Genomic DNA, 16,008 nt, shown 5'->3' with positions numbered 1-16,008 from the left:
CCGTTAAGGAGGCTGTTGTTAAATTACAGGCTGTTTTTAACACTATTCAGACTCAGTTCTCTGAATTAAAGCTTCTTTTAAATGTTGAGAAAACCAAGGTAATGCTCTTTTCAAAAGCAAAAAAGACACCAGAGCCTGTTTTAGATATTGTAACTACGCAAGAAACAAAACTTGAAGTTGTTGCCTGTTACAAATACCTTGGTATCTGGCTTGATGATTGTCTCTCTTTTAAACTTCATGTCAATAACCTGCTAAAAAAACTGAGGGTTAGGCTAGGGTTCTTTTTCAGAAACAAGTCCTGTTTCTCGCTTGAGGCCAGGAAAAGGCTAGTCACTGTGACCTTTTTACCTGTGCTGGACTATGGGGATCTGGTCTATATGAATGCACCTGCCAATTGCCTGGTCAAGTTAGATGCTGCGTATCACAGTGCACTGAGATTTGTGACAAACTGTAAAGCATTAACCCATCACTGTACCCTGTATGCAAGGGCTGGTTTGCTTTCACTAACTGTACGGAGGCTCAGTCACTGGTACATTTTTATATACAAAGCCATGCTAGGGAAACTTACATCTTATATCTGCTCCCTGATCTCACGGAAAATTGTAAGTGGCTACTGCCTGAGATCGAATGCTGTGGTTTTATTAAATGTGCCAACTGCTAGGACTGTCTTAGGGAAGACAGCTTTTAGATGCGCAGCTCCTCTGTCTTGGAATAGTCTGCAAATTAAATGGAAACTGAACAATCTGGTGCCACTAAATGTTTTTAAAGCTCGGTTGGATGCTAGTCAATCAGAAGCTATTGGTACCTGTTTATGTGGATAATTATGTAAATGATGCTGGATGATGTCCTTTTGTTGTTCTGTTTATGCTTTTATGTTTCATGTGGAACTACTTGAACAGGTCTCCCTTGGAAAAGAGATCAATGATCTCAATGGGATTTTATCTGTATAAATAAAGGTTTGAAATGAAATGAAATGAAATCGTTCCAACTTTACTGAACTAAGCCAGAAGACCGTCTCATTTCGTAGACCGCTCGGTTTGCTGTTCCTTCACTTTATTTTTATATTATTTATATACATTTATTTTGGATGAAAACTTAGCGTGAGGAAAGGCAAGTGTGGCGTGAGTGTGTGAGATATGGGTTAATTGCGTGACTCTCACGCTCAATGCTCGAATGTTGGCAGCCCTGCGAAAAATTATTCTAACGGGAACTCTGCATGGTACATGTGGCATTAAGGCTGTGGAACTAATGTCAACTCTGTCATGGCACCTTAAACATCAAACTCCAAACCAATCATCTCCATTAGCTACCATGTGGGTTTGTAATGGATGTTTTAAAAATGTTAAAGCACCTCCCATGTGAATAAACACAACCGTCTTAGGCTGACATTGAATTAATTGTGATCCATAACAATCAACTAGTTAGGCAGTAAAATACATATGACCATTACTTACTTGCTACTCACTCATCTAGATAAAATCAGACACTGTTACATTGAAATCATATTTTCATTTAACTTGCATTGCAGATGGATTTATATATTACACAAAATGCATCTGGTCAGACAACCAGTGTCTGGACCGATCAACTTTAATGGACTTTTACACTGCATGCCAACCTTTACAGAAACATACAGATGTGTGTGATAATATATACAAATGTATAATATGTAATAAATACTTATATACAAAGTTTACATTAAGACTATGACAAGTTCATCTATTCAATAAGATCATATTTATATATAATGAATTGTATGATATGCTGTTCCTACTGTTGTTATTGTACTTGGTAATTCAAAGTAATTTAATTTTTACAAAGAACAGTGCAAGACTGTTAAAGCAAACAAAACAGTTGGCAGACTTTCAGCAAAGTTGGAATGACAGCATAAAGTCAATACTAATTAACATAGTGTCACAACATACACTGTGCACACAGATCATTTACTGTCCACCTACCCGGAAATGTAAAAATAGAGAATATCATACTGTGCATATCTAGCCACAGATCTTTGATTATAAAGTAGGCATGGCGAGGAAGACACACACGCACACTATCTGCACACACACAACAGACAAGGATCCCTGGATTGCCTGCCTGGCTCACTTTCAAACACATTCACACAGATGCATGCAACGTGTGTATGTCTCTCACAGGCACACATATACAGTAAATGTTCATTATATGAAGGGTTTTCTTCCAAAGCCATATATATTCTAAATCATAATTAATATAATATTGTCAAGTGTTCTTTAAAAAATAACCAGCATCTAGCAGCCGATTCTGATGTATGTTTGTGACTATTGTTTTAATTTAATAATATTTAACTTGAGAGGAAAACTCTTCATATATAGAGTCATGAACGTACACACAGAGGTTTAGTGGTCCATACCTCGACAGATCGGAGCAGGGAAGTCCCACACGGCGATGTTCCCAGCATTGGTGATACAGGTGAGCGTGGCATGGCCGTCTAACACGTAGCCAGGCACACAGCTGTATTGAACACTGTCGCCCACAGAAAAACGCCCGGCACCACTCAGCAGTGCTTTGGGCGGGACCCCCGGGTTTCCACAGGATGTACTGTGGAGTTCTGCAGAAGAAGAGAGAACATGAGAAAGAGATTTGCGTTAAAATCAAATCGACCATCACTCAACCACAGCCCAATGATGCATCCAATCCAAAGGCTGCTCTGGAGCAAACAGTCCACACAGTACTTCCACCATTAAAAACACAGTTTCCCAGACACTCGCATTGTGATGTCGCAGTTTAAATACCTGCCTAGGCCTACAGTATAGCTCTGTATAAGACATTGCCTTGCACAACAGTTGGAAAATGAAATGTAACTGCACTATCAGTCAAAATAAACTAAAGCCAGTCCCAGAAAAATGGAGAAACACGATATGATATAGTTCCATAGTTAATCCCATCATTCCCTAAAGATACATTTACAGTTCTGTGCCCAAGACATATGCAGTGAGCAAATAAACATCGGCACATGCAAACACACACAAAAGCACAAACAAACACACACACAGAAGGGAGGGAGACAGAGAGGGAGAGGGAGAGAGGGGGTATTACAAGCCATAAACCAGGAAGTAGATGGGAGAACAGGGACCAACTATGGTCTTATTGTTTGAACTTGATTGATACAACTATGAAACTGTTCAGACAGATAGGGGGTTAGGGAGGGGAGAGGGGAACAGACAGATTGGTTAAGGGTTAGCTAGATGCAAGAGCGGAGAGACAGGAAGAGGGGGAGTTGGACAGAAAAAACGAGAGACAGGGGGAGGCAGAGGACGCCCATCATGATAGATAGAACTATAAAACTACTCGACAGACAGAAGGAGGGAGAGAGGGAGGAATGGAAAAAGTTAAAATGAGAAAGAAGATGAATTCATAGTGGTAGTGAGAAAGATGATGGTCCCAAATGAGAGGGGGAGATTGCTGCTCTTTTTCTTAAAATGTCACAAGAAAATCTGAAAACCTTAACTCCTCAAACATATGCACAATCATTTAAAAATAAAAAGCTTGAGTCAAGCTGCTAGGGAATCTTTTCCATGCCCAAACGGCAAGAAATTGTAATTATTATTCACAAAGTGGGATAGGAAGATTTGATGTCAGCAAATGAAACGATTGAGTGATTCTTAGTTGGCTATTTGATTCATTTATACAATGACTTTATTGCCATGCCTTTTCAATTACACCCTCTTCCATCGCTCCACCCTCTCAATCTCCATACCTCCTCTGCAGCCACAGTGCTGGGGATTACTCGGAGGATTATGTGCACATTTCACATTTTGTCATTGGTCACACACAAACAGTCCTTTTAGTTTATTTTAATTGAAACTCGCTACCTTTTTATTATTAGCTTCCATCTGAAATGTGATGGGGTCCACCAGACCAAAGCTTGTGGATCATTTAAAAATAGCTATAACTAGGACAAAAATAACAACAGGAATAACTTTGCCTCTAAATAAGTATCCATTACAGGAAACAAAAAACACCCAAGCATGCGACTGTAATTAGTTGATATATGAAGTTTCTTTTTAAGGCTTTTTTAAGGGGGTTATTCAATCAATCAATGTTTATTTATAGAACCCAATATCACAAATGTTACATTTGTCTCAGTGGTCTTCACACAGTTTGTACAGAATATCAGTATGACAATACGACACCCTCTGTCCTTAGACCCTCACATCGTACAAGGAAAAACTTCCAGAGAAAACCCACAGTTTAAAGGGAAAAATGGGAGAAACCTCAGGGAGAGCAACAGAGGAGGGATCCCTCTCCCAGGACGGACAGACGTGCAATAGATGCCGTGTGTAAATTGAAAATATAATACATTTGCAACATAGGTAAACCAAATGTTATATTCAATCCCAGTGCTTCCAGAGCATGGACAACATAAACGAGAGAGGACAATCGGTTTGCTAAAGACCCTAATGGACCTCCCTGCGACTGCCATTCTGCTTATCTCCACACAGCCACACAGTTACAGAGAAAAGCACACTGACAAGACACATTTGGACACTAGCACACATACAAACACACACACACACACACACACACACACACACACACACACATACTCAGGGTCATCCATCACTGTGGTGACCGCCTGTGCTGTATTGTGATTGGATGTCAGGTGTGCCTAGTGTTGCGACCATAGACTGTATATATAAATGGACGTAGTGTCCGTGACGTCACCCATAGGATTCTGCAGAGTTGCCGTGAAGCCCTTAGTAGGTGGAGTCGGCCACTAACGGCTCGACTGTGACGTCAGAGTCTAATCCCGCTTGCTCCAAATAAGGGCAAAGAGGCGGGACCTGCTGCCTCCGAACTCGAAGTAAACAGAGCTAGCTCAGGCTAAGAAGCTAAGCTAACATGAAATACATGCATACCAAGACAATCTGCAAGATAATTAGCTATATTTTGTTATTCTTAATGCTTGTCATTCACACGTTGAGAAAAGACGGACTCCACCGCCCGGACCTAACGGAGCCGCAGTGGGCTAGCTCCGGGACGCCGGCTGGAGATAGCCCCCTGCGGCTCCGTTAGCTCCGGCGGCCACCACTGGGATAATTGGGTCCCCTATTAACATGTTCTCCCGTTTAGCATTATGGGCGTCATAGCCATAGACTATAAAAGTCTTACCCAAGGCTGAATCATAAACTAACAATGTATATGTATTAGGGGTGTAACGGTTCACAGAAGTCACGGTTCGGTTCGTACCTCGGTTTGGAGGTCACGGTTCGGTACGGTTCGGTACAACAACAAAAAAGCAAAAAAAAGTCCCAAATGCATAATTCCAGGTTTGTTGTTATTTATGTTTGAACAGTAATGCAAGTTTTAAAAATAAAGAACTCTGACATTTTGAATAATTAACTGTATTAAACAGTTAAAAACAAACCATACACAGTACACAGTACACTCAGATGGCCATATTATCTATAATGGCTGATGTCAAACAAAAAGGTTTCATCAAGCTGTAAAACTAAAAAGGATGTCTTGAAAATATTACATCATAAATAATAAGAAAGTGTTTCAAGAGCGCAAAGTCGTTGAAAAACATATGCCAAAAGCTTCCGTTATTTATTTTTGGTCTCTCGGCTCTCATGTCTATTGGCTTCTTAAAAACAGCGGGGATCAGCTGTTGAACAGCTGTTGTCTTTTGCCGGGCTCCGGTGATTGGCAAATCTGGGTGATGCCTTCTGATATGATTTAGCATGTTTGGCGTGTTCTCATTAGCATACCGCACCGCTGTAGAACAACGCCGACACACCGTCCTCGTCCGATCCACCACACCTCATCGTTATTGTAGTCCACAGGGAACCCAAAATGTTCCCAAACAGCTGATTTAAAAGAAGCAGGTGGGTTCTAGCTCCTGTGTGTTATCTGAACTCACCATACTAACTTTTCTTCTTCTTGTATTTTGTTCGTTTTGTTGTTGTGTTTCTTCTTGTTCTTCATTTGTTGTTTAAGGGCGGCTGGCAAACAGCTTTTAGGCGCAATACCGCCCCCTGGATTATATATAGTGTAGTGGATACTGCCCTGAATTACTTTTTTCCCACTCGTAAAAAAAAAGGCGTATTCGCCGTGTGACTGCATGTGCCGAACCGTGACGTCCGAACCGTGACGGTACGGGACGAATACGGATACCGTTACACCCCTAATACGTATGCATAAAGGGTTACGTCCTTAGCTGGCTAATAAGTAACAAGCTAAGCTACCAAGCACACAAACACCTGAGAACGGGGTTAACATGTATAATATTATCATTTTAGACTTCTTGGAAGTTCTGTTAGTACATTCAAGCGCACAGCACAACATTTTAATTGTCTGGTATTTGTAACAATATTCCCTAAAAGGCACAATCACCACGAACACGGCTAAAGCTAAAGGGTCAAGTACAGTACTATGACTAACTAACGTTGTAGCCTCTATGGTTGTAGCCTAGCAGAGTGGACAAGTTGCTGTTAGCTGACAGTGAGGCATGTACGTGTCCATCAACGTGACCACGCCCTAAAGTATGCAAAAACTTTAAGACCTAATATAAATAAAAGGGTCGTGTTAGAAAACAATTCACTCACAGATCCATAATCATGAAGGTGGAATCTAACTATATCGATAATAATATTTATTGCATCCAGGGGTAGAAACATGTTTTTTTCTGCTGTAAAGTTGGGCATTTTAACATGGGGGTCTATGGAAATTGCTCCTTTCTGCAGCCAGTCCCTAGCGGCCCATGTATGAACTGCAGTGTGTGGCACTTCCGTATTGGCTTCCCGGCTGTTCCCCAGAGTTTGCCGCTTGGTTGCGACCTGTTGGCCTATTGATTTAGCCAGTTAGTGTGGCCCACTCAGTGTCAGGATGTTTGGTGGTGGGTGTCGTGAAAACACATTTACTCTCGGAACACACTCACCCAGAGAAACACATATGTGCACAATCAGTGCTGGTCTGTTGGTGGTCCAGGGTATTATCCCCCCCCCCCCCCCACACACACACACACACACACACACACACACCCAGCTAGACACACAAACACTATCTGAGCCACTCGCTTCTTAATTGGTGCCTGAATTCATCAACATTTTCATTCTGCATTGTTGTCAAAGATCAAAGATTTTCCAAATATTTTTCTCTCCTTCATAATCACTCTTTGTTTGCCTTTATTATGTCTCTGTGTCTTTAGCACATTTTCTCTCTCCCATATCCCGTGTTTTTGTTGCACTCCGTCTTCCCTCAATGTCCCCTATCATCGCTTCACCCAATCTCTTCCCCTTTAGCTCCTCCACTACTAACTTTGACATGCCAGCTCCTCGCCTCTCCCTCATGTTCCCTCCAAACCTCTACATCACCCCTTCTGTCAATCCCTTCTTTCTTCCTCGCTGTCTCACCCTAGTTTATTGTGAACATCACATAGTTTCATTACACTAGTTTATTCAGTAGCCAGTGGCTACACCACACTTCGTTTCATGGTTTATTACCGGCTGCCCTCTTATTTATTCTCTCTTACCTTCACTTCTTCCTCCTCTTTACTCACTCTCCCTTTATTTATCTATCCATCTCTGCCTCTCTTTCCCTATCCCTGTCTCTCCCAAGTTTACCATAACCATGATTTCAGTCTCAGTTGCTTCATTACAAGATGCTGCTTTTATGGGCCATCTGTAGAACTATCTGCAATTTGTCACACACACACACACACACACACACACACACACACACACACACACACACACACACACACACGCTTGCACACACTCACACACACAGAAACACATTGGGAGAGACAAAGGCCTGTATGCAGAGCAGACTCAAGCATACAGCAGCTATTTTCAACCCAACACACACTTTTTTTTATCAAATTGCCGATAAAACTTTGGCTCTGATGCGGCCGTTTCTCTGGCTGCAGCCACCACTCTGTGTACACGAGCAATGTCCCGCCCACAGCGCTATCTGATAGGCTATTACTGAAGATTTTCCGGGCGGGAGCCAGCCAGAGAGGCGAGACCTTCTCAGATTACAGGCAGGTGCGAAAGAACGCAGACACAAGAGGCTTCTCAATTCTTAAATTTCCCCTCCTCGAGATTTAGTCCCGCCCACAGGAGATGCGAGTGGAGGACCGAGGAGGGGAACCGAGGAGAGAGGAGGGGAAGCAGCAGACGTTTAATGAAATGAGAACTCCTCTCCTCTGAGCGGTCATATTAAAGCGACGTCCGTTCATTATTACGTGGCAACAGCTGCATCAGCTGTCGAGTATTTTGTCATAGCGCTGTATTTTATAATCTCTGTTAGATCAGCTGAACATTGTTCCCCCGCATATTTACTTTGAATTCATTGAGAGTGCGGTATAATGAGACAATAACAGGCTACAGATGCGGACACACAAATATATACAATTTAAAGTATGAGAGCACTCTCATAATAACGTAACACAATCAGAGACTGGGTACCCCCCCCCCTCTCTCTGGTCGCTGAAATGGGGAATTGAAATTACGGGCCAAAAGTTGTATTTACAAGTATTAAAAGTAATCAGAGGACACCAAACCAACTGAGACCCGTCTGTCCGCCGCATCTACGCACTCTACAACACACACCTACACACTGTACCACACACACCTACAGCTCCTAAAGCATAATCAGGCTACAGCTGTTGTGTATTTTATTATGTGAAGCACTAAATGGTCTTAGAAAAATATCGACTCTTTGTTTGTAGATATCTACTAAACTAAAGCAAATAAAGAGAGTAGGCCTGTTATACTGAGTGATATATAGTGTACACTGCTCTGCTTTCTGCACGGACCTCACAGCTGTTCTCACTGTAAACATCGCGACACGATGAAAGCAGTTTCTAAAATAATATCCAGAGGATGCATGCAGAGCTGTCATTGACTGAGATAACTCCGGCCGTGCTTCACGCCTCCACCGTTCCCGGAAATGCATCCGCGGAGGAGGCGTGGTGGAACCATCAGTGTATCCTCGGTTATAGCTCCTCCAGAGAGCCTCCTCGACTCTCGATGCTCGGTCCTCGGTGTGCATTTTAGAGAAATGAGATGTCCTTCAAAATGGCGCGCTGAAATTCATTTCCGGGTCACTACCGGAGGACCGAGGAGTCGAGGAGGGGACATTTGAGTATTGAGAAGCCTCTACAGCAGGGGTGGGGAACCTTTTTCCTCTCAAGGGCCATTTCAATGTTTTCAACATCCTCCGAGGGCCATACAAATTATTGACCTCTGCTTAAAAATACTAAAATCACAGCCCACTCATTTCACCTTTCTTTCATGCTGTGCAAAGAAAAAGCAACCTCTTAATCCAGATATCTTGCCATGACTCACGCATGCACACGTGCAGAGTTGTGGCATGACCACCCAAACAGAAAGATATGGACACAAGATGTGTGCAAATGTATTTAGACTCCTATCCATGTGAACATGATTTAAGTGGGGGGACCTAACCTCCTCTAGGTAGGTTCGGGGGGCATGCTCCCCCGGGAAGATTTTTTTTAAATGTTGAAGTTAAAAGCATCAATCTGGTGCACTTTGAGAGCAACATTAGTAGATCTATGGATACATCTCTCAACACCCATATGAAACAGAACTGGAAGCAGATTTTCTTTTTCTTTATGGATATTTTACAAATCACTCCCCTTTCAAACTGTATTCTTGTTTATTAATAACAACTTTTTTTTACTGTCATATAGTATTTTATACCTGTTTACTTTATTCTCTTATTTTTGTATAACTATAATGATCATATAAAGATGTGCCTTTACCTCACTGGTTGTAGAAAAAGCTTCTTATATTCGTTAGCATAGCTAGCTAACCAGATGCTAATAACAACAAAGTTATTGACTGTATGATCAGTATGACAGATCGCCACTGGGCTTACAACTAAGACACAGCCACGCAAAAACTGCAGCATGTGTACGGCTCCTACACTACTGGTACTGCAATTTTTGGAAGTGCCGGAGCGGAGTGGCGTTCTGGTGCTCTCCGTCAGAACTACACCCCTGTCAGAGGAGACATATACCACGTGATGACACGTTAGGCTTGTGTTGTGTTCAAGGACCATGACCTTGTCCAGGAAAAACAGGCACTCACTTGTTTAATTATTTTGCGGTCTAGATTTCTTTAATTTTTTTTTCTTTTTTGCGTGTGTTTATAAATTACCTCGAGGGCCACACCAAATGGTCTCGCGGGCCGTATACGGCCCGGGGGCCGGAGGTTCCCCACCCCTGCTCTACAGACTGAAGCAAGGAGCAGCGCTGAGCGGCAGAGCCATACATGTGTTAAACCGAAGTACAATAAACATCCCTATCCCCTATGCTGAAGTTGCAAAAACACCACGATCTTATGATCCAATTCTATCAATTTCCCAGTTACACAGGGACGCGGGAAGTCAGTCAGAGTTGGGGGTGCGTGCAGTGTCTCGCAGCGGAGTAACTGTGGTGCGGAGGGGGGGGGAGGGGCTGCGAGTGGAGCCTCGCAGTTTTTCAGGTTGATATGTGAAGCTCATTAGCTAGCCAACATATATCTAGCAAATGTTTAGCAAAATATTAGAAGTGAGGCTACTAGACTAACGTTAGGTCTACTGTAATAGCCTCACTTTTAATAGTTTGCAAAACATTAGCTAGCACTAGTGTTTTGCAGTTGCTAGCAGCTTATTGGGATTGTATGCTAGATAGACAGATATAATAAATTAAGCATTATTGTTAGTTAAGCATGTCAGCCTGCAGCCCCACTTCTTGTCTCTCTCTCTAACTCATTGCAGATGACTGCACTAAAGAAAAGGGCACAGAGAGGAAACCAGTTGTAAGATGTTTAAAAGTTAATTAAACATAATATAGGCTATGCTTAAATGCATTTCAAAGAAGTTGTGTTGAGTTGTGTTGGAGTTTGTGTTATTCTACATTTTGACACCAAGATTTTCAGATTTTACTGCAAATGTATATCGGTTCCAAATATCGGTTATCAGTCTCCTTGATTACTAATCATCGGTATCGGCCTTGAAAAAGCCATATCGGTCGATCCCTAACACACACACGTACACACATACACACACACACACACACACACACACACACACACACACACACACACATACTCACGTACACACACAACCATTTAGCTGCTTTTATTCCTCCCTACTGTAGATAAGCCATTACAGCGAGTCCGAGTAAGGGAGCACGAGATGGAGAGGAAAGAAGTGGAATATGGGAAAAGGCGAGAGCAAAGTAATAGAAAAAAAGGAAGAATCTTGCTATGCTTTCAGAGTTTTTAGTGAGACAGATGACACCACAGACTGGAGGATTGTGAGGGGGAGTAAAGGACAGAGGAGACATAAGGAGAGACACTGAGAGGAAGAAAGAACAAGGAAAGAGAGGCTGAGACTGAGAAGGATGATTCAATAAGTGTGAGGGTTTTACGCTTCGGTCAGCAGTAACTTCTGTAAAAGATGAACCAAGTTTGTATCCGGAACTTCAAAGATGCTGAAATGCATAATACATAAAGCATAGAATCTGTTACAAGAAAACATGTACATGGATTTCCATTAACTTTATCTGAAAACATATTTTCAGGAATTCTGTTGAAGACATTTACTGTAAATGATGCAAGGTTTATAAGGATGGCAACAGATCAGACGGATGGGTTCTGAGGTCTTTAACAAACAGATGTGTTCTGGGTAATATATTCTATAGAGGTTACAACTTCTGATTCTGTTTCCTGTCAGTTTTATTTGTTCAACACACACAACTTCTGAACTCTTTTTATAGAGCTATGAAGAAATTATGCCATCAAAAATATTTCCAAAGTTATTATTCACAATGACAATTTTGCACTCAAAACCTATTTTTTTACACGTGTAACACTTGTTGGTGTTACTTATTGTTTATAGTAATCTTAAAGTTGCATATTTAATTATTATAAGTATTAATATAAATCTCTGTGGAAGATTTTCTTTTATGTTCATAGGGTTCATTTTGGAGAGAGGATTATATAGAATTAGACACACGGATGTGTTTCATTTTAGCCCTCGCAATGTCTTTTTATGAATATACATTAAGGATTTTCAGCCTGACATTGGCATTTCAACACAGCTTGGAAAAAGATGATTGACAGTTTCCTATTAAGAGTGTTGGATTACCATTACCGACTGAATTAAAAGCTTCTGGAGTTGCTGAAGTTAAATGTCACGTGTAATTGAATGTGATTTAGAGAGGGAAAACTTATTTTTAGAATAGTTTTACTTTGGTACCATCACAAGCAATATGGAAGGAAGGGCAAGTACCATCCCCAACACAGTAAGATACATTGTCAATGGCAAGTCTAATTATTTTTAATTGTTAGCAGGTTTAGCCATATCAAGTTGGGAAAGTTCTCGATATACACATTTGATTTGATTAGACAGTAAAAACAAATATTAAGCTGTAGCACCTACCATGCAGTACAATCATTCATTTCACTAATCCATTCGCTATTAATGTTATTTACTTTTATATTTGTATTATTAGTATAGGCATGCTAGAATCAGTGTTAAACAAAGCAAATGGGAGTGCTCTTTTGAAAAAAGTCAGTAAAGTTAAACTGAGGTTGAAGAGGTTGCATTGCAGATATAGTGGAGCTTGAAGAAAGCCATATTTCAGCCTCTATTGCATAACAAGAACACACACTTACATTTGTAATATTGACAGTGGAAATTATATTCCTCAAACTATCCATCCAGTGTTAGAAAGTTGCTGCAGAGCTGTCAGGCCACCGTCATTCATACTAGGATGCAGGCAATTTCCTCAACATCTAACTATGACAGCTCAACAATCACTGTTGGGATAATATCGAATTATTATACACGCTTGTGTGAGTTTTAATATGGAAAGATTAATGTCAAGATGAGATATCCACCATTTGAAAACTGTGACATCCTTTTCTGCAGAAGCTTTAACAGCATAACATATAAAAAGCTACTGAAAAGCCCACTATTGGGTATCATGGTGAGCAAAAAGAAAGACAAAGGGATCTAAGGAAGGAAGGAATGCAGGATACTATTTCACATTCTATTGTAAAGCAACAATAAATAAGTGGGTTAAACAACTGCATGCCTAATAAATGCTTAAAGAGAGTGATAAAGAAAAAGGGGCCAACTAAGGAGGAGTGCATAAGTAGTCACTGCACTGCTTGATAAGAGAAGTTAGGGGTGTACACTACACCACTACACAGCAAGAGACACGGTGAACTACGCAATAATGCAAGAGATACAACAGCCCCCACAGTTCCTCCAACCATCACTATCCACCGTCCAATAAGAGGAACAGCGGGGGATAAGACCATAGTCCTATTTCAGACAAATTTCCTCCGGGTCTTGAGTCTACTTCCTGTGGCGAAGCAAAGAAGAAACTCCATCAACATAACTAGTCATTTAACACTTCTTTTTGTATTTATGTCCTGGTATAAAGTCTTTAAAGTTATTATAACTAGAGCAATGCAACATAGGAACAACAAAGTCTGACCTCGACAGATTAAGCTAAAGGAGAATGGTCTTTAGGTAAGAAGCACAACATTTCCTCATTCTCAAAATAAAAGGATATCTTGATCAAGAGCATGATGTGAAGAAGATACTTCAGACCAGGGACTGCCAAATAAATAATAGATTTAATATTGTTCTTCAAAATAAACTGTAAGAGGTATGTGTCCGATAACTGTGGTCCTTGTATTTTTAAGTACAGTATTACTCTTCTAAATAATGAAAATGCTTAATTTACACAAGTAGCTTACAAGAGTATGTCTCTGCAGTATTTGTATAGAGATAATGGCCATATCCCACCTCTGTGAATTACAGAAGGGAAAGCATTCAGGGTAGTTGGCTTTGGACTTTACACATTTCTGCAGCAATCATCCACTTCATTTGTGATTACATGATCACATAAATTTGCCAGTTCGAAAATGTTTCACAACAACTCTGCATTTTGGTTAAACCAACGACTGGATGGCACAATGTGTCCGCTTTAATTACATTTCCAAAATAATATTGGTTGTCTAATTGGTTCCTAAGGGACTGAGCCAGAGCCACAGTTGCTCTCAGTGTTGACAGAAAGCATAGCAAAATCTGAACCACAACTGTGCAATACCTAAAAAAAGTAGTGTTTTTTAGGTTGTTGTTTTTCCTTATGAATGTATTGTGTAGGGCAGCGATTTTCAAAGTGTGAGGCGCGCCTCCCCGGGGGGGGGCGCCAGAGAGCTTCAGGGGAGGCGCAGCGTGAGAAAAAAATAACGAGAAACAGTGAAATCTAGCTAGTTAGCTTCAGCTAACTTTATGCGAGCAGCAACATGGATCAATTTTTTGTGAAGTTGCCTAAAGTGAGAGAGGAGACAGCGTCTGAAAGAAAACGGAGGAGGTATGACCACGATTATTTGAAGCTAGGATTTTCATGGCAGGGGCGGACTGGCCATCTGTGTGTTCTGGAGAATCACAGAACGGCCGGTCGTCAGCGGGCCGGTCGTCAGCGGGCCGTTGACAGCCGGCTCGGTTCGCTGACGGCCGGCACCGCCCTTTATTTTAATTGTAATAATTAGGGATGCACGATATTGTTTTTTTGAAACTGATACCGATACCGATAACTTCCTGTTTCTCAAGACCGATACCGATACCGATAATAATATAATAAATATATATATTAAATGTACCTGTAGTTTTTGCACACCTGGTGGTAAAAAAAGACTAGTAGTGAGCAAATTACATGAGCATTACTACTATGAACAAAACAAAGCCAAGAACAGTTTGACTCTTCAAAGTGACCATATTTATTTTCCCAAATAAAGTTTGTGCCTTTTTCAAAAGCCTCGTAGATAGGTAAAAGCCCCGGTGCCTTTGCAGCTGGCTTTGGATTCGCCGCTAGTTTAGCAGCGCAGGCGTCTTCGTACGCTTTTAACACACCATCATGGCGATGGCGATGTTTCAGGTGACTAATCAGGTTGGAAGTATTATAGCTCGTTGCCTTTTTCCCTCCTCGTGGAACTTCTGCATTGCATTTGTTAATACAAATAGCAAGCAAACTATCTAACTCTGAAACTTTGAAATAGTCCCATACTACCGACGACATGTTTGTTTACTGTCCTGGCTTCACGGCCGCACACCATTTACGTCACAGGCAAGCATGAGTTAGGGAGCGCTGGATTTGTGAAAAACTCCCCTCTTCCTAAACCACTAATACCACAGTACTGGCAAAAGGGAGGAACCGAGGGAAAAACAAGCGCCCCTCATCCCAATCCACCCACACCGCAGTATTTTTTTCTTTTTTTTTACCCAAAAGATATATTGTATATTATCGGGGCTATTAATACTTTTATCGGGTTTATCGGGATGACATCATAATTCCTAATATCGGACCCACCACTAGTAATAATACTTGGCTACTATGATCAAAAGCAAGTACCGGTCAAGGCTGCAGCCAGAAGATGATCTGCGTTTATTCCTGTCTACATTGCAAAGACGCAGACTCATTGTTCCCACTAAAGTAGGGGTGAGTGTAATAAGGAGGCAAAGTTGACGTTCAGTGTGTTGCCGGGAGCGTATAAGGATTTATCTAAGATGTTGAAAATGTTAAAAATGTTTTTTAAAAAAAGTTTTAAAAAAGTTGTTGTTTAATGTTTTAACGCTACTCAGCCAATCAAATCAGTGCAGTCAGTGAGTCAGCACGATAGATTCAAACACAGAGACGAGACAAGAAGAGAGAAACAGCCGGAGTAATTTCAAATGGCGCAGAAAGGTAGACAGCGAAAACAGAGCATTTAATGACATGTTCTCTCACTGGATCTCTTTGAAATGCAATTGAACACCCACTGCATTATAGCAATAATAATAATAATAATAATAATAATAATAATAATAATAATAGCAATGATAATTGGGGGGGGCGTGGCTGTTCTTATGTTCTCTGAGGGGAGGCTCAGCTTCCCACACTTTGAAAACCCCTGGTGTAGGGGATATACCTTTCAACAATCAACAAACCTTCAG

General features: G+C 41.1%; 1 protein-coding gene across 1 annotated transcript in view; it reads right to left on the bottom strand.

Annotated features, from left to right (window-relative positions):
* LOC117455499 (CUB and sushi domain-containing protein 3-like) overlaps positions 1-16,008 on the bottom strand; it is a 405,573-nt gene that overhangs the window by 227,468 nt on the left and 162,097 nt on the right. The window contains exon 4 of the mRNA XM_034095008.2: positions 2,393-2,590. Coding sequence (XP_033950899.1) covers positions 2,393-2,590 — 198 coding nt within the window. The remainder of the gene's footprint in view (positions 1-2,392; positions 2,591-16,008) is intronic.

Source organism: Pseudochaenichthys georgianus, chromosome 11 (assembly GCF_902827115.2).
Source record: "Pseudochaenichthys georgianus chromosome 11, fPseGeo1.2, whole genome shotgun sequence".
In the NCBI taxonomy this organism is placed as follows: Eukaryota; Metazoa; Chordata; class Actinopteri; order Perciformes; family Channichthyidae; genus Pseudochaenichthys; species Pseudochaenichthys georgianus.
This window is presented reverse-complemented; position numbering and strand designations above follow the sequence as displayed.